Below are 20,146 nucleotides of genomic sequence, written 5' to 3'. Positions count from 1 at the left end.
TCCTGCCGGCCCCGTGGTGCAGTGATAGCATGTCTGCCTCTTACTCGGAGGCCCCGGGTTCGATTCCCGGCCAGGTTACGGATTTTGACCTGGATCTGAAGGCTGGTTTGAGGTCCACTCTCTCTACATGATTACAATTGAGGAGGTATCTCATGGTGAGATGGCGGCCCCGGTCAAGAAAGCCAAGGATAACGGCCGAGTGGATTCGTCGTGCTGACCGCACGACACCTCATAATCTGCAGGCCTCCGGGCTGAGCAGCGGTCGCTTGGTAGGCCAAGGCCCTTTGGGACTGTTACGCCATTTTTTCAGCCTCCTGACACTTCGATTTTATAGGATAGTATCTTTTAATATTTCCAGTTTAAATGGTCCTGAAAATCCGGATACACCTTTAGAATGTTTGTCGGCAATACTTCGAAAGTTACTGCATAATTTACACTTCGCAATTCCTTCTTCATAGCACAGCCACGGTAGTCATTCAAGCTACGATTCTCTGCATTGTGTATCATTATCATACTTCTCTGAATCGGTAACATTCAGCTTGCTTAACAATGTAACCAAACCTTCAAAATCAGTGTAGGGTCTGTTATTTTTTGCAATATGATAAGATGCCATGAACAATGCATTCATATGCTGTGACATATTAGCATTCATTTTCTTTACGCACTTTGCTGAAAGTGCTGAAATTTCGTTTGCCTGAAAATTGAAATTTCTACGTATTTTTGATGCTTGACCTATCATTGTCTTGAACACCATAAATTTCACGCTGGTCATTGTCATCCTGAACTCTATACAGTCGGCACTTCCATCAAGTGTTTTCTCACATTCACTCCCATCTCCATCTGTATCACTTTGTGTTACGTTTACGGGCCCTACTTACGAAGAAATCTGAAAGAGTACACTGTTTGTTACTCGCATCAGTCAATTTGTGCGGTTTTGTTCGTTTCAGTTTGCCGATTTTCTCCAGTATAGCACAGAAACGAGAAATACACCAGCGTTAAATGGCTTCCGAGTTCGCGGGGTTCGATGTCTGACGCTACGTTGCCAATTTTCCATACACGCACAGGAATAAAAACAATCGAATTTATAAAGTGCAAACTGTTCAATACCAAAATGCTGTAATTAAATTAAAAGTATAAATATTGTTCGGTGAAAATACAAGAATTGATAAACACGTCATTCCGTATGTTCTAAATGCAAAGAATGAATTCGACGGGAATTTACAGTAACTTATCAGCACTGCTTTGGCGGCAATAGTTGAGGAACGGCTAGTCACGGGAAGGATGGCGGTAAATTAGTGTTTGTGGAATTATTTAACGTAGTAGTTTTCTGAATTTCTCCACAACTCTGGTCTGATCTTTGTACTCGGCTACCGATAGCTGATCATCTGTAATAGAACTCGATGTGTTACGATATGTCCACATGAAAGGATACTTGTTTGACGGGTTACAACGATATCTCCCATGACTGCTAGGCAGCTCCCGCGCATAACTGAAACGTCCAGTTCCAAGGTACGAAGAGCAATTACAGAATTCAAGACTCTGCCAAAAGCACAGAAAATGTTTATTGCACATATTAGAATATATGAGCTACAGGAAAAAACGTGAAACACCACACGACTTGTTACTTTGTAAAGTAATGGGAAAGTACCTGTAAGGGAACTCCGGATTTCAAAAAATAAATTTTCCAAACCGAATTTTTGAAAATTCAGGCGCCAAGTAAAAATTTTCAGGCGCCATGGCGACTGGGCGCCCGGTATTTTTCGACCCCTGCCCATGTGTCTCCAGTGTGCGAGTATCGCTGCCAGCCAGTGTGAATAAAAGGGCACATTTTGGACAGCCGTGAATTCTTCAGGAATACTGGTAACTATTTGTGAGTGATTGAAAACGTTTATTGAGACTTGCGCTATATATTAATGTGAATATTTCTTTGAATTGTTGATCCTAAGTGACTGAAATTTAAGATAAATACTTCCCTGCCGATATTAAGGCTATTTTACTATTCATTAAATTATTGTACTTATTTCGCATGCTATATTGATACATTTTTAAAAATCACATTAAACGATACAGAATAGTTCATTAGAATAGTCCGGGTGCAAATGCATTTCATATGTAGTGCGTGATGGCTAAAATAAATTTGTAATATCCGGGTCAAATACACCCATACGCTAGTCTTCGTGCTATATTTCTTCGCGCCAGTCCTCAAGGGTTAATGACCGAAGATATTCCATTAGTTCTAGAAAATATAAAATGAAAACGGTAATCTTTTTGGTAAATGCAAACATTTCTTTTTCATTATCTTTCCTAACTGATTTGTCTTCAGATTTGAAAACTGCTTTGAATATAGGCCTAGACTAATTGGAATTCTTTATATTTTCACCTACATTAGAAACAAAAGTTAATTGCTTTTTATCTTAAGAGTGCTTTAAATCCACATGAAATAGTATTAGATTGCTGTGGTAAAATAATTTTATTTTCATATTTGAATTACTCTATTAATAAGTTAGTTGTACTTTGTTCCTTGGAAATTTATAAGATAAAGGTTCTGTATATGTAACATATCCACAAAGACGCACACGAGATGCTGTCAGTTGGTACAATTATTTTATTTACCTATATTTACAAATTAAACCCATACATAACCTTGATCATTGCTGTCACAACAAAACACTCGCATCACAAACTGCCATTTAAAGACAACTGCCCATCACTGCACATCGAGAATACAACCTTCGAACACAAATAAAACAGTTGACTGCTTAAAAGCGTGTCCGCACCTTGCTACACAATAACTCTCTTCCAACAACTCACTTAACAGTAACTCTCAATAACTAACTTCCAATAACTAAGTTTCCCATCAAGATCGTCTCCTTATATAGACTGTATATCCTGGCCAGGCTTCCATAAAGGTACGTTACAAGAAATGCCTTTGTGAAAATTCCAGAGTGCTCAATACATAGAAATAGTGTACAGAATATTCTCAATCATTCTTGTCTACGTATTACCATTCTGGAAGTACAGTGTGTTTCACAATTATGAATTACTAAAATACAGGTAAGAATAAATTATATAATATTAATTTACAGGTATTTACATTACTGAACTCATATGAATATTTACGTATAGCACATGTTTCATGATATAACCTTGCAAACAGCGCGATCATATAGTTTGTACATATGATGTAATAATAATACTAAATGGATGTAGCACTTCATAGCTATACATTACAAGTAATAACAATAACCATAATTGTAAAATTATAATAATTCAAGCTCGATATTTGCATTAGTTACCCATGGGTGAGAGGACATTGTTATACCCGTTATCTCACTTGCGTCATATGTTAGGCCTACATGTTACCTTTAAACAATTAGTTTATACTGTATGTAATGTGCCATCAGTGAAATTGTTTTTCCACAAATAATCGAGAAAAAAAAGGAAGTGGAGAGGGAAATAGGCCGGCTATGGGAATAGTGGAGGCTGGAATTTTTTTGTAAAACATGCTGTTCTGCAAATTTAGTTGTCACTCAGATTTCGTTAGTGTTTGGGCAAAGCTCTCGCTCGAGACTCTCGACACTGACGTCAAAGATCTTGAGACTCTTGCGAGATCTCGAGACCGATTCTGCTGTGCTGTGATCTGAGCGACATCCCAGTGACTAAGAGTGTAAACTTGATAGTGTACTCTAAGCAGTTACTGCATGAAATAACATTCTCATATGGATACGTGTGAGCCAATAAATTTTGTCAAATGTCTAGGAAAGCAATGCATGTTCAACTATGAGCTCCTTTGATACCAGTAACGAAAGTGAAAACAGAATGTCAGGATCTTAAAGAGTTCACGAGTTATTTCAGGTGGATATCTTAGCTGAATAACCCTTATAATTTGTTAAGAACTGTTGATAGGATGTACACCTACGTAGATACCTCGCAGTTGTTGTCGACAGGGTAGCTTCTTGTGATGCAGGTCGAGCCGGATGAGTTCTTTGACCATTCCCCTTCATTGATATTGTGTGTTTTTAAGTGCCAGATCATCCCAGAAGTATTTCTGCTGATGTATTTTACTTGTTTGGAACAAACAACACAGTGGGATATGCTATGTGGTGTGTATGTATATTCGGTCCTCAGCCCTAAGGCTGGTTGGATCCTCAACAGCTCCACCATCAGCTGTTGTAGATGGCCTAGGCATCACTGAAGAGGTGTACTAGGGAAATGAGGAAGTTTCCCGTTGCTTTCCTCACCGAGCCAGAAGTTGCTATTACATATCAGTCTGCCAAACCCACTGAAATGCGTCATCCAACCCCATGAGCAACATTTTCACACCATTCGTAGTGGGGACTGGCTGCATAAGAAATGGCATTGCTCATACGGCAGTCACACTCGTATTGTCAAAGCCAAGGATAAGACTGGGACACTGGGGCCGATGACCTTTGATGTTAGGCCCCTTTAAACAACAAGCATCATCATCATCAAGACTGGGACAGATCAATGAAAGTAACAAAACTGCTCTAGGCTATACCAGAAGACACTAGGTCCCACCAGCAAAGGCATTGCTATGCGGTATCTCTTGAAAATAAGAGATATCCATGATTTACATTGCGTTCCGGACATTGTCTTGAAGTTGTCATGTACAGTTAGACACAATTACACATTGCACCGTCATATACCGAAGTACCTAATTATGACGCAAATACTCTATAACATATTAAGGAATTATTTCCTCTGTCACCAAAATATTGGTAAACACAAGCAGTGGTAATGTGATATTGAATGTGGGGTCTGATAACAATGTATACCTACCTAGCTATCAAAATAATTTGGCAAACTCAGGCATTGTAGATAACGCGTTCCACTCGTGTAATGGTGGTTGCATATGCAACAGGGTGCATTTTACCTCGCCGCGAGTTCGAATAATGCACGCCTCTAGTATCCAGGTAGGTGTACCTACAGAAGCTGTCAGTTTCTGTACTTAGCCTGTTCATTTGTGTACTTACCAGAATGCATATCCTTTATAATTATGTTATACTGCAACAAAACAGACCTCGGTAGAAATGAAAGAAATGAAAACCCTAGTCACTTGTTGACACGTATTTATGGAATGGAGAAGGCGCGTGGTTTCCTATTCACATACTTGGCATAAACAACATTCAGCTCCGTCTACCTGTAGGCCTACGAGACACTGCTCGCCACACAATGGGGGACAACCCTTTCGAGATCTTTCAAAATTTCTCACAAGAAATAGTGCCTGCACTTGTCTCGAGACCTTGTGTCAGACTGCCCATCACTAGTTTTTGTGAGTCTGGGAAATTTTTCTTAGTAGGTCAGGGAAAGTCGGGGAAACTTGAGAGATACTATGTCAGTGTAAAACCATCAATATTCAATCAAATATAACACGGCATGTCATTTGGCAAAGTTTTTTGAAACAAAAAATAGTAACTACTGTACATCAAATGATTGGGGAGAATGTTATAATTTAGATGAAATATTTTAGATGTGTTTGCTACTTCACAAACTACAGCTCTTCTTGGTGCGAGTCAGTTGGAATGCTGAATACTGTAAGAGGCCACTTGATAGTACAGTAGTCTGAGTACAATTCTGTTTCTGTCGCTAACCACTGGAAAATATGAAAGCATGGTTCGGTGAAACCACTGGGAAGCAAAGAGTTAAGTTGTTTACCGTGTCTCAGAACCATGTGTGAAAACACAAGTGTCTGTTATTTTCATCTTGATATTAAGCAGATAGCATTCTTGAGAAAATGACCAGTATTTCTTCTGTTCTTAGGGTTGATAGTATTCTTTTAGGGCAAGCTGGATAAAGAGATCAGGAGAAGAACATATTCCTTGAGGCTATCATTAACATGGTCTTTGTTTCACTGATCAGATGTCCCATTCATTTTCTGTGTTAATACAGGTTATCAACTGCACATCACTTGTACTGTTAAAAATATGGTGCCTGGTGAGGTCTTTTAGTCTTATAGTTGTTTATTTCTAAAAATGCTATGCAAAGTTAGTGGACACACAAAAAGGAGACTGATTCATTATGGTTGACCATTCTAAAGCACAAGAGAATTGTTGTAATGGAGTCTATAAAATACCTCCCAACTTTTGACTGTTACTGTAGGAGCCAATCAATTTTTTTTATGTCCACAAAGTTTTGCTATGAATTTTATGACCAAGAGAAGACAGCACACTTGTGTTGCGTTGTGAGTTTGGTAGAAGCAAACTTCCTGATTAAGTTGTTCTGTTTTCAGGCACTGTACCACGGCCGATTCATCTACTCGGGATTCACCATGCCTTTCTATAAAAGAATGTTAAATAAGAAACTGACCATGAAAGATATTGAGTCCATTGATCCAGAGTTCTACAACTCTCTTGTGTGGATTAAGGATAACAACATTGACGAATGTGGACTGGAGTTGTTCTTTAGTGTTGACTTTGAAATTCTGGGTCAGGTGATTCATCATGAGCTGAAGGAAAGTGGTGATAAAGTCAAAGTGACAGAGGAGAACAAGGAAGAGTACATGAGGTATGTAGTTGAATGTACACATAAAAAAAACAATACGAGTCAAGCCACCATTGTAGACACTGCTCCAAAGTAATGGAAAGGAACAAACTAGCTCAACCTAGGGGACTGGCTGTGAAAATGTCATTTAGTATTTTCACTCTTTCCTGAAATGAAAAATATATAATAATCCACAAGCATATTTTAATATGGCGGCACACATGCCTCTCCCCTTCACAAGTCATAGGTTTTAGTCTCGTCGAAATTTCTCTACTTGGTAAGTTTTTTCCTCTATTGGTTATTCTGTATCAAGGGTTATGAATTTCATGTTGTTGGTCCGTATTGAACTGAGAATAACTTATGAGTAGTAACACAGTAAAGGTTTCCACCTATTCAATACTAATATGTATTTACAATACTATAAATTACATGGAACTAGTTTTGATCCACCTAGGGGTCATCATCAGCCATATTAAAGCATACATAAGTTTTTTGTCGAATCCTAAAACGTGTTATTTTTAACTGTAATAATTTATAAAGTGAAGTGTGGTAATGAGGTGAGAAATGTTAGTATGGTACAGGTGATTAGTGATTAATACTTCACTTTATAAATTATAAATTATTACAGTTAAAAATAACATGTTTTAGGATTCGACAAAAAACTTATGTATGCTTTAATATGGCTGATGATGACCCCTAGGTGGGTCGAAACTAGTTCCATGTAATTTATAATATTGTAAATACATATTAGTATTGAATAGGTGGAAACCTTTACTGTGTTACTACTCATATGTTATTCTGTATGCTCTAGTGTACAATTCTTGTTACATGATACCGCAGAAGTTAGTTGAAAGCCTTTTGTTTCAAACCTTGTGTGTGTTTTGTATATTTTGGTGCTTCTTTCTATCTGTGTTTTCTCAGAATGTCACGTCATCGGAATTTTAACCAGAAACGTAAGTTTTACTGGAACCAATTCCAAAAATTCCCAGCTAATAGTGAATGCAGCTCAGGTGAGAAAGATAAAGTATTGCTAGAACTGAGGTTATGTCAGGCAAAAATAAAACTGGAATATTGTGTGAATAGTAGTGGTAATGATAACTTTACCAACAATGTATGAATGGGTTAATTGTTATAGATATAGGTTTGATTTTATAAACAGAAGTGCTTTGTGTAAATATTGCAAGAATTAAAATAGTGTAAATATTTGTGAGGATACAACTGGAAGGATAGGACTAGCTTACCTTCAGTGTTCAATTTGTGGCCTCTTAGATGACCTCTACTCTGACAGATACTAGGCATGAGGCTCTCATATGCAATGTGATACATTGGGAAAGGGAAGGGCAGACTTTTTGTTCTGTGATGGGCCTTTCTCCTCCACCTGCTAATATTGAAAGATACAAGCGTATAATCTTCAATGCCCTAAGCCGTGTGTTTTGAAGGTCCCAGCAATTGCTGCTAATGACAAAAATTCAGATATTGTGGGAGCGATTTATGGCTCTTGGCAGAAACGTGGGCAGTTACATTAACTTCAGTGGACAGTGTCTCACAAAATATTGCCAATGTTGTGTTACTAAATCAGTTCATGAGTGTGCGAGAAACTTTTAGGAATTTAGTGGTGGTATGGAGAGTGAAGGAGCTGTGAAACACAGGCTACCTTGGTGATGGAGACTCGAAGGGATTCTTGAAGGTAACTGCAGACAAACCATATGGGAATGATGTACAGATTACTAAGATGAAATGCATAGGACGTGTACAGGAGCACGTGCGGTCAAGGTTAAACAAGTTGTGTAAGAAAACCTCACTAAAACTGAAATAATATGTCTTACAGAGTACCAGTTAGGAGGAATACAGATTATCTTCATAAAGGCAGTATGGGCTCCATTTTTTTTAAAGGATCAATTAATGAAAACCTTGACCATTTAATTTGCCCCAAAGGTGAGAATCCATTGTGTAAGTGCCAAAAATCTGTGGCCACAGTATAGTCACAAACATTCCCTTCCCTATGAGGTTCGAGGCTGTGATCCAAAGTTGCTTTTTAGGTATTTGCATGGTAAGACGTGAAACCCCAGTGAGAGTTTTTATAACTGTATATGGGAACATGTTCCAAAAACTGTGTTTTTTGGCTACTAGACTAAAAGTTGGGGTGATGGATGCTGTCATCTGTTTCAATGATGGAGCTTCCAATAGGGTTAAGTAATGATATTTTTTAGATATTTTAGATATTTTATTCTTCCACCATCAAGTACAGAAAATGTACACTAGGTATTGTCAGTATTAATAAAAATAATCTATATACAATATCTTAGTCATAATGCGTGCGTCATTAGAAAAATTATTTTAGCTACCTATATTAGGTCAGTTTTTGAAATACCACATTCTAGATATTCTTCTACACTATAAAATGCCTTTTTTCCTTAAAAATTGTGACAGTACCCTGTTAAATCACTATTGTCTAATGTTCAAATAGGTAGTGGAAGCTTATTGTACATCTTAAGCTGTTGATAACAGTGGCTGTTTGTGCTTTTACTAAGCCTGGAGTAAGGAGTATCCGGACCTTTCTTGTATCTTGTGTTGTGCATGTGAACTGTAGATCTTTAAATTCGGAAAGATTATCTTTCACATGCATAATATTTGTAAGAATATATAAACAGGGAACTGTCATAATTTTTAGGCTCACAAAGGAAGTTTTACAGGAGTCTCTAAATTCTAATCCAGCAATTAGATGGACTGCCTTTTTCTGCCATATAAATACATTATTTGATGCAGGACAATTGCCCCATAACCTGATCCCATACAGTATATGAGGGTGAAAGAAAGCATGATAGGATGCAAGTACCATATATCAACTGATGCAGGCTTTCAGTTTCCATAACAGATACCACACCCTGGCTAATCTCTTACAGAGTTCTGATGTATGTATTTCCCTGGTAAGTCTTGTATCTACATGTAGGCCTAATAATTTAACAGAATTACGGCAGCCATTATTTACAGTGTGATCCAAGGTAAATAGGATATTTTCTGTTTTAGTGACATTAATAGTTAATTTATTGTGATGAAACCATTTTTCAGCAATTTTACCAGATGTGTTGACTTGGTTTTGTAGTGTTGTGATATCAACATTACTGTTTAGGAAAGTTGTATCATCGGCATATAGAAATGATGTGCAGGGAACATTATGTGCTAGGTCATTGATATAGACCAAAAACAGGAAAGGTCCCAAAACAGACCCTTGTGGGACACCTGCTTTAACCATTTCCATACCAGATTTTTTTATCGTTTATTACCACCATCTGTTTCCTTTGATGAAGATAGGATGCCATTAATTTCAGTTCATGACCCCTTACTCCATAATAACTCAGCTTATGAATTAAGATTTCATGCGAGAGACAATCAAAAGCTTTTGTCAGGTCAATTAATGTAGCACCTGTGACTGTTTTATTCTCAAAATTATTTAATATGTCTTTGATGATACATTCAATCAATCAGTCAATACTGATCTGCATTTAGGGCGGTCGCCCAGGTGGCAGATTCCCTATCTGTTGCTTTCCTAGCCTTTTCCTAAATGATTTCAAAGAAATTGGAAATTTATTGAACGTCTCCCTTGGTAAGTTATTCCAATCCCTAACTCCCCTTCCTATAAATTAATATTTGCCCCAGTTTGTCCTCTTGAATTCCAACTTTATCTTCATATTGTGATCTTTCCTACTTTTATAAACAGCATTCAAACTTATTCGTCTACTAATGTCATTCCACGCCAACTCTCCGCTGACAGCTCGGAACATACCACTTAGCCGAGCAGCTCTTCTTCTTTCTCAATTCTTCCCAACCCAAACTTTGCAACATTTTTGTAACGCTACTCTTTTGTCGGAAATCACCCAGAACAAATTGAGCTGCTTTTCTTTGGATTTTTTCCAGTTCTTGAATCAGGTAATCCTGGTGAGGGTCCCATACACTGGAACCATACTCTAGTTGTGGTCTTACCAGAGACTTATATGCTCTCTCCTTTACATCCTTACTACAACCCCTAAACACCCTCATAACCATGTGCAGAGATCTGTACCCTTTATTTACAATCCCATTTATGTGATTACCCCAATGAATAATAAGGGAAGTCTTAAGAGTTATGGACAACGATTTATGTCAAGCTTTCATGATATTAATCTATGAGCTTCAAAATCAATACCTAATTGGGATTAAAATCTCGAGATTACATTTTCTTTAGGCATAGCTGTCAAGGATAATTTAATAAAAAAACCACCTATTCAATACTTTCCACGTTTAATGTGGTTATTATCTACATGATTTTATGTAGGCTTATTTAGGTCAGGTACATATTTCACCCATTATTTTGGGCATCTTCAGCATGTATACAACCTTTAGGTCAAGGTTTGGGACCTTTTTAACCAATATAAACATACCACTATATACAATATATACAATATATACAAACATTAATGAACTCTTAAGACGGGTAACATAAGTTAATACAGTTAAGTTTTTTGGTCCTAATCTATCTAATTTGAAAAATGTCCAAAACTAAAATGGATCTTCTTTTTGGTAAAGAGGATTACATACCGGGGTTTATGTGACCCCTGTATCATATATTCTTGACGTACTGTGTCTGTTGACAGGATGTGTCGTCAACAACAAGTGGAGATTTGAACTGATTGTTGATTGTAGGTTGGTCAAGATTGAAAAAATAAATTTAAATTAAATGTGTTTTAACTTGGCAGTTCTATTCTGGTTAACTTAAAATGTTCAAAAATAAAATGAAATGGATCTTCTTTTTTATCATAAGTCTTGAGAAAGTATGATATTAAAACTGGGGCTTATTTGACCCACGATTTTCATTTTCATGTTCTTGACGTAACTAATATTTAAATGTGTTGTCATGCACAAGTGGAGATTTAAAAAACCGATTGTTATAGGTAGACTGGTCAAGAACGTTGTTGTGAATTAAACTGTTAGCGTCTTTATTTTGGGTCTCATGTAACGTCAAGGAATTGACGAGTACAATATTAAGCTGTTTCTTAGTTTTAGGCTGCTGCTTAATTGAGAAGGAACATCCTAGACACTTGATACAATCTTGTATGAATATTGTTCCCGTTGATGTGTTGCTTGGTCTTTGGGAGGGATCTTAAGAATATCTGTAATGAAGTAGAAAAGTAATATTGAATTAAAAATTTAGTGCACGCGTTGTGATAAAATGTATTAAATTAACACCTCTTAACAGTAAAATGACTTACTTGTTCAATTCATACTAGATGGACCTGTCTGTTCCGGCAGCGCGTGTCTTATCAACATTTCTACTCCTGGTGTTGTACTGGTGCGGTAATGGAGGGGCGGGGCATGGAGGAAGAGTGGGGGTAGGCTGGTCTATGGGCGTATGTGCTATTGCTGGAGGGGAGTTTCTAGAAGCGATATGGGCGGGATTAACTTCTGGCATGGTGGATGAAGCATTTTAGTGTGGAGATTAAAAAAATTGAGGGATTTTGTTTTGATTTGAATTCACAATATTAATTAATCTAGGTGTTAATTCGTACAAAGTATTTTTAATTTCATTGACATCGTTGAGATTTTTATTTTTATTGTACGTTTGGTCTAAAAAGATGTGTAGATTTTCCAGTTCATTCATTAATTTCCCTTTACCTATGCTTCTAATGATGGTAAGAGCTTTCTCTATGGATGTAAAGTGATGGCCCGTTTCTCTCATATGTTGGCTCATCGCTGAGTACTTTTTGTGTTTTTGAGCGTTATAATGTTCCAGATATCTCGTGTTAAAGCTCCGGCCAGTTTGACCGATATAAGAAAAATCACATTGTGTACATGTTAGTTTATATATGCCGGACCTTGAATAATGGTTGCTATTGTGATTGACCTTGTTGTGGTTAAAAAATATGTTTCGATTGGTGTTAACTGTCCTGAAGGCTATATTAATATTGTGCTTCTTTAAAGTATTTGCGATCTGATGGACGGCTGGGTTGTGATGTAAATGTGGCGAAATTAGTTTTTTTAGGTTTTTCTGGGACGAGATTAGTGGACAATTTCATTTTGATTTTATTAAGATAAGATCAGGTTGGAAGGTACTGTTAAAGAACCAATTGGGGTAAATATCCATCATAGGAAGAGGAATTCGGGAATGGAATAGTTTCCAATTTCTTCAGAATCATTTACAAGAAGACAATGTAAACAACTGATAGGGAATCTGCTACCTGGGCGACAATCCTATATGCTATATTAATCATAACATCACTTACTATAAGTACCACATATATAAAGCATTTTCCTAATAGACATAATATTGTGATTAAACATTTCAATGAAATATATTATTAACAAAAGAATGTATGTAAAGAGGCATACAGATTAATACAACTCTAATAATGAAAATAAAAAAGGTGCATCATAATGTAGACTCGAACCTGCAAACCTCGTGTTATGAACTGAGCGCATTAGCCATTACGCTATGCGGAAACTTGGGGTAAGTGGCATACATAGGTCTAAGTTATACCTGGTGTCTGAAAACTGAAAAAGTAGAAAATTAAATCCTGTTTGAAATTCTTTCCAAATAGGTTTTGATTTTATATCCTTTTAGAGTTTCTTTGCGAAAGCTTGACGTATAAAATGTGTTCCCTAAGCTATCATTGCAAGAGGCTGGTATGACCGTTGCAAATGACAGGAAGCATTAATGTTCAAAATCCTGCAATACAAAATCAATCACTGTTACAGTATAATGCTTTTTTCAGTATACTAAGCTAATTTGAATTGTATGCCTCCAGAAATACAGCTAATAATGTTCATCTCTCAAAACTTGCCCGGCAGGTAAAGTCTTATCGGGCCCTCGAAGTGGCCGATAAATTGCGCGCCGGGTAACAACAATTTATGCTGCCGATAGCGCTACTTGGGAGTGGTCGAACGGAAACATCCTTTTACGCGGCGGGCAAGTTACGTGCTACTTTACCAGTAGGTGGTAGAAGCGGCCCATAATTGTAGGCCTTAAGAATTGTCTGATAACACAAAATTTGCTTTGAAAATTGTACCTCAGTTTCATCCAAAACTTTGAATTTTCAATTTGTTTGTTACTTTTCATGTCATTTTTGTAACCGGTTTTAGCGATTACACGATACACAGTAGAAAGGGAGGAAAATAAATCAAATTACGCAGTATCTTAAGCCCTAGACACACGATAAACATCAGATGAGCTGTGCCTAATACAAACAAATATCAGGTTGGGCAACTACACGACTATAAACAAGGAACGTGGAACGGGGCTGGGAAAGCTACCAAAGGCCATAGAGATGCAAAGGTTGCTGGTTTCCAGAAAAATCAACGGTGATCTCTTGTTTTCAAAATATTATTTTCAAAATGAACATTACAAAGTGAGTTTCGAACAAAATTCATCTATCTAAACAATCCAGTCACATAATTTACGAATGCAAGATTAGATGTTGTTTGACAAGACCAGGCCAAGAAGTTAACCATAAATATTTTAGCATAATCCAAGTTCTACAATATGATTTCTGAAAGTAAGAAGGCACACAAAATACAAATACAGTTTAGAATGAAAGTAAACGTACTTTCTAAAACATCTGAGCAATAGAGTGGCGATTAGGGCAAACTCCTATGTGATAACACCAGCGAACGTTAAATGTAAATTAAAACGGGACACATCAACTGTGCTTACCCCAAGGTAGCCCATCCTGGGAGCGAGAATATGCTGACGTGCGTCAAAACGGCAGGACTGATGAGAGAACCAAAGACCACGAAATCTTGCCTTGCTCACTTAAAAAGGGAAGTCTGGCCTTGGTGCGATTACCGAGTGACCAGTCAGAGCACAGGAAATTGCCTATCGCCACCCAGATCCACCAATCATAACTCTTTACCCAGTCATGATGTTTATACAATATTCCTGAACATATACAGACACTAATCACGAACTTTCCATTTTCCAGAATTAGTAAGGACATAGTTCTAGAGAATCCACAACCGACAGGAGCCAACACATCCTGTTCTAAAAGTCCGCGTCACAACCTTTTCTGGACTGTTCTAGTAGTTACTTAAGTAGATAAAGGGAATACAAATAAATCATAATACAATATATTTTACGCCATACAGGTTAGATAGCTAAATGGAATGCGAATAAAATATTCTACCACAATACCCCACATCATACATTAAGTATACAAAAAACAATGGTTTACAAATAAAATATTCTACAAACACTTTCCACAACATAGAGATTCTATACAGGTCTCATTCTTCCTCCCCCCACCGCCCCACCCCTCCCCACCATGAAAATCGACCTACGCTCGACAATTAACATAAGATTGCTGTGGGGGGGGGGGGGGGGGGGTTGATCACTTCTGGAAACTTGCACGCCATAGCACAGATTAGTAAACATATATAATGGTATTCACAACTGTAGTTCTCGGAAAGTTCGACAGTCATCCTACTAACCACATTGATTTTCTTAAAGATGAACTTCCAACAATGAAAAACAAACTGTCACTACACCAAAAGTCCTTTCTATATAGTGTAAAATGCATTTACCAATATTCCAAAATGCTTTGCCCATCTTACCTCTGTCCGCAGAAAGGATGTACACTCTTTCCTTCTGCTAAATGTTAGTCATTCGGAGCTCTTTCACTTTCTTGTAAGAAAGCGTCCAATGTCTCCTTCTTAGCAAAGTTACGGAATAAGTCGATCTTGCACCACTTTTCACACCAATCATAAGGTCGAAGTTGCACAACTAGACCACAGGTTCTTGCTGGCTCAATGAATTTCACGTAGAGAACCTCTCCCACACCAGGGACACTATGGCACCTAGCCCTGGGGTAAGCACTATTCACTATCCATACATTTTAGAGAAGATTATGGTGGGGAGTGAAAAAAAAACTACAGGAGCTTACCCTAAGCCCGAAATGTTCGGGGAATAAATTCCAATCAGTGACCCTAAACTAAAACCTACCTAACTTATCATACTAAACCCATTACACTAAGGGAGATAAATGCTAGGGGATTCCTAATGTATTTACCCACACAATTATAGTCATGACTAATAAACACAAATTACTGATGATTAGGGTATAGATATAACTACCACTTCCTGGCCAGCATCTAAAATCTTACAACTACCTTACAACAAAACTTATCATTACCTTACAACTAAAATCTTACAAATACCTTACAACTAAATCTGCATGGTCAGCAACAATGGTATTTACCCCTCCCTATACGACTTAAGGTACTTTTATCTGAAAGAGGTGTACTCCGCTGATCCTTTTCCTTTCGGGATCGCTCACTAATAATGACACCGGGGTAAGGAACTTTAAGATGATGCAGGGACCTCAAAATCTGGGGGCCAACTTACTGATAACATGGTCCGCAGCACTGCTGACGGGGTGTGTTTTAATAAACACCTGGTCACCCACAGGCAGATCGTGCGGCCTTCGCCCATGGTTGTAATTACGCTGGACTTTAGCATAATAAACCTTTAAGTTTTTTGTGCACGATGCCAATTAGCTGGGATCTTTTCTGGGGTGGCATCGTCAGGGAGAAGATCATTAATTGACCACAGATTTGATGGTGGAGAATTTGAAGTAAAGGCCAACATTAACGAAGCAGGAGTTTGCTTGTGGCTTTTATGGACGCGGCAGTGGTAAAGGCAAATGACAACCAATTTAGTGATGAATCCCACTTAGAGTGGTCAGCAGAGTGATAAGCGATGAGGGCAGATCGCAGGTTACGATTCACTCCTTCAGCATAATTTGGCCTCGGTAATACAGGGTAGTGGTTACATGAACAATGGATAGATCAAAACAGAAATTCCGGAACTGGACAGAAGTAAAAGCTCTTGCATTATCGCTCACCAAAAATTGACAGGGTCCAAAAGAAGCAAGTATCTGTTTTAAGCACAAGATGGTGGTGTTGGCGTTAGCGATACGAGTTGGGAACGGCCACGTAAAACGCAAAAAGGCGTCAACACACAAGTATGAAACGATGGCCGGTCCGTGATCTTGGGAAAGGACCAATGTAGTCTATGAACAATCTCGCCATTGGACAAGAAGCTTGCTCGGAAGACAACAGACCTAGACGAGTATTAGGGATGGGTTTACTGCTGTTACAAGTTTTACAAGATTTGACGAGGGTGCGGATCTCACCATCCATGGATTTCCAAATGAATTGCTTACAAATTTTCTCTCTGGATTTGAAAGCGCCCAGATGATCCCCACTGGGGATTCATGAAAATACTTGAAGAGAGCCAGAACCAAGTTAGTTGGGACTATAATTTTGGAGTCTCTGCAACCGCGAGCTGGACAACACAAGACACCATTCTTAAGGATATAAGGCTTAACATGTTCACCAGATTTAATCCTGTCGATAATAGCTTTTAACTCAACGTCGTCGTCCTCCTGATGTTTAGTTATGTCTTTGAAAAGGAAAGGAGAGTCAGTGAGAACTACATTCACAAAGGCTGATACTTGTTCAGGAGATGGGTCTGCAGGCTCTGATTGAGGGCAGAGCTGCCTGGATAGAACATCGTACTGAGGCTATCAGCCACAACATTTTCCGTGCCACGAATGTGGCGAGCTTCGAATTTGAAGGCTGAGAGGCACACTGCCCAATGCGCAAGATGACCGGTCCTTCTCAGTTTGGCCAGTACCCAACTCAATGTCTGATTATCAGTCTCAAGATCGAAAAGGAAATGCTCCAGGTACATTCTGAACCGTTGTAAAGAGAAGACAACAGTTAAGGCTTCCAAGTCATAAATGGAATAATTTTGTTCAGCAGGATTCAGGGCACTAGAAGCATAAGAAATAGGACGACACCCCTCATTAAATTCCTGAAGGGGAACACCGGATATGCCTGTGGAGGAGGCATCAGTCTGAAGGATGAAGCATTTAAAAAAACTGGCATAGCCAGTACAGGAGCATTACACAAGGCAGATTTCAAGTCGCAAAAGGCTTCACGTTGGGCATCACCCCACACAAATTTGGCATCCTTTCTTCTCAAGTCATTTAATGTGGCTGCCCGTTCAGCAAAATTGGGAATAAATTTACGAAAAAATTAACCATGCCATTAAATCGGGTTACAGCCTTGACATCTTTTGACGTGGGAAAATTTGGATGGTGGCAGTACGAGACTGATCGATTGAGACACCCTTCCCCGCCACAATATGGCCTAAGAAGGACATCTGGGGTTGTGCGAAAGAAACCTTGGTAGCCTTAAGGGTTAGACGTGCTTTACACAGTCTTTCAAGGAATTCATTGAGAAGGACAAGGTGTTCCTCGAAGGTTTCACTAAAGTTTACCAAATCGTCAAGGTAATTATAGACAAACTTGAATTTAACGTCAGACAAAACATAAGTTATCGACGAGAAAGGTTCCACCTTATCAATACAAATTTATGTATGCAAATATCTACAGTACTGGTTTCGACTCTTTACATGTAGTCATCCTCAGCTGTACACCGTTACCTTCACATAAATCAAATTAGTTGATTTGCCTTGTCCGTAATAATAGTCATAATGTTAGGATATGTCTTACTTCTAATTGAGCATGCACCAGGGTAAATTCGACTATGTACAATCTAAAATGTGTAGGTGAATTTTTTAGGCCTAAAATCATGTAAATGGGCTGTTATTAAAAGTACAATTACGTAAACACTTTTTTAAAAATATATGTGAAATATGTAAAATGTTGTCTTAAAATATACAGTTCAAGTAAAATCCGTTATAATAAATAAATAGGAAACATTTTGTTGGGATAAGTTTTCGTTTTGGTACGTTGATTTTCTTCAGTATGATGTGAAAATCGTATAAATGGACTATTATTAAAAGTACAGTTACATAAACACTCTTAAAAATATATATAGTAACTGTAGAATGTCATCTTAAAAAGTGCAAATTCATGTAAGATCCATTACAGTAAATAGGAAACAATTTTTTAGAGTAAGTTTCCGGTCTTGCATTCGTTGATTTACTTCAATACGATATGGAGAATGTCTATGCTTTTTTATAAGTGGTGCTCTTCTTTCTGCTGTATATTATGCTTATTCATTAGTTTATGGTTGACTTATCAATCATTAATAACAAGTCTGATGTATTGTCCGAGGTAGATGTGTGCAGCTGCGGTTGAATATGGCTGGAGTATTGAATATAATTTCTATTCTGTGAGTGTCAAATGCAGGAAGGTGGGTCTTCTCTGGTCTATAAATGCCGATGTGTGCCTGTAAGAAACGAAAAATGAAATTAAGAATTTGTAGTCTGAGGAATGCCTGTTTGTGTGTGTGTTTAATATAGAGTACTTACGATTGCTATTTAACCAGCTTTAGTGATTACACAATACACAGTTGAAAGGGGGGACCGAGCTCGATACTGCAGTCGTTTAAGTGCGGCCAGTATCCAGTATTCGGGAGATAGTAGGTTCGAATCCCACTGTCGGCAGCCCTGAAAATGGTTTTCCGTGGTTTTCCATTTTCACACCAGGCAAATGCTGGGGCTGTACCTTAATTAAGGCCACGGCCGCTTCCTTCCCACTCCTAGCCCTTCCCTGTCCCATCGTCGCCATAAGACCTATCTGTGTCGGTGCGACGTAAAGCAACTAGCAAAAAAAAAAGAAAGGAAGGGAGGAAAATTAATCAAATTACACGGTACTTTAAGCCCTAGACACGCGATAAACATCAGATGAACTGTGCCTAATACAAACAAATATCAGGTTGGGCATCTACACGACTATAAACAAGGAACGTGGAACGGGGCTGGGAAAGCTACCAAAGGCTATAGAGATGCAAAGGTTGCTGGTTTCCAGAAAAATCAACGGTGATCTCTTGTTTTCAAAATATTATTTTCAAAATGAACATTACAAAGTGAGTTTTGAACAAAATTCATCTATCCAAACAATCCAGTTACATAATTTACGATTGCAAGATTAGATGTTGTTTGACAAGAGCTTTGCTTATAGGTCAAAAAGTTAGCCACAAATATTTTAGCATAATCCGAGTTCTGCAATACGATTTCTGATGGTAAGAAGGCACACAAGATACAAATACAGTTTAGAATGAAAGTAAACGTGCTTTCTAAAACATCTGAGCAATAGAGTGGCGATTAGGGCAAACTCCTATATGATAACACCACCGAACACTAAATGTAAATTAAAATTAAATTCGCCAAGATTCAGTGCACCTCCAGTCCCACAAACGAGCCACATACAACAGCCTAGTTCACCGAGCCTTCAGCATACCTATGTCCAATAAAGATCTAAAAAACTAACTCAACACAATCCGCGGAATCGCAAAATTCAACGGCTTCTGCAATCATTTTATAGAAAGGATAATCAATAAACACAAACATCGCCCAAAAACTACCCTCAAAAAAGAAATAACCAAACCTCTAACATTTTCCACCTTCACGTTCAACAATGATATCTACAAGTTAACCAACATCTTTAAGAAACAAGGCGTTAAAATAGCCTTCGAAACCAACAATAAGAACATGAACGTTTTATACAATACTTCACACATCAACAAGACCAGCAGTTTTTTAAAATCAGGAGTTTATAGGATCAAATGTACCACCTGTAAAAAAACCTACATCGGGCAAACCGGGAGAAACTTCATTATCAGATACCACGAGCACACTAACGCA

At 38.0% G+C, this 20,146-nt stretch overlaps 1 protein-coding gene across 3 annotated transcripts in view; it reads left to right on the top strand.

The window, feature by feature from the left end:
* Su(dx) (Suppressor of deltex) overlaps nt 1-20,146 on the top strand; it is a 569,124-nt gene that overhangs the window by 487,408 nt on the left and 61,570 nt on the right. For all 3 annotated transcript variants that reach the window (XM_067138560.2, XM_067138561.2, XM_067138559.2), the window contains exon 12: nt 6,251-6,525. In XM_067138560.2, coding sequence (XP_066994661.1) covers nt 6,251-6,525 — 275 coding nt within the window. The remainder of the gene's footprint in view (nt 1-6,250; nt 6,526-20,146) is intronic.

The sequence above is a fragment of the Anabrus simplex genome, chromosome 1, assembly GCF_040414725.1.
Source record: "Anabrus simplex isolate iqAnaSimp1 chromosome 1, ASM4041472v1, whole genome shotgun sequence".
Classification (NCBI taxonomy): Eukaryota; Metazoa; Arthropoda; class Insecta; order Orthoptera; family Tettigoniidae; genus Anabrus; species Anabrus simplex.
This window is presented reverse-complemented; position numbering and strand designations above follow the sequence as displayed.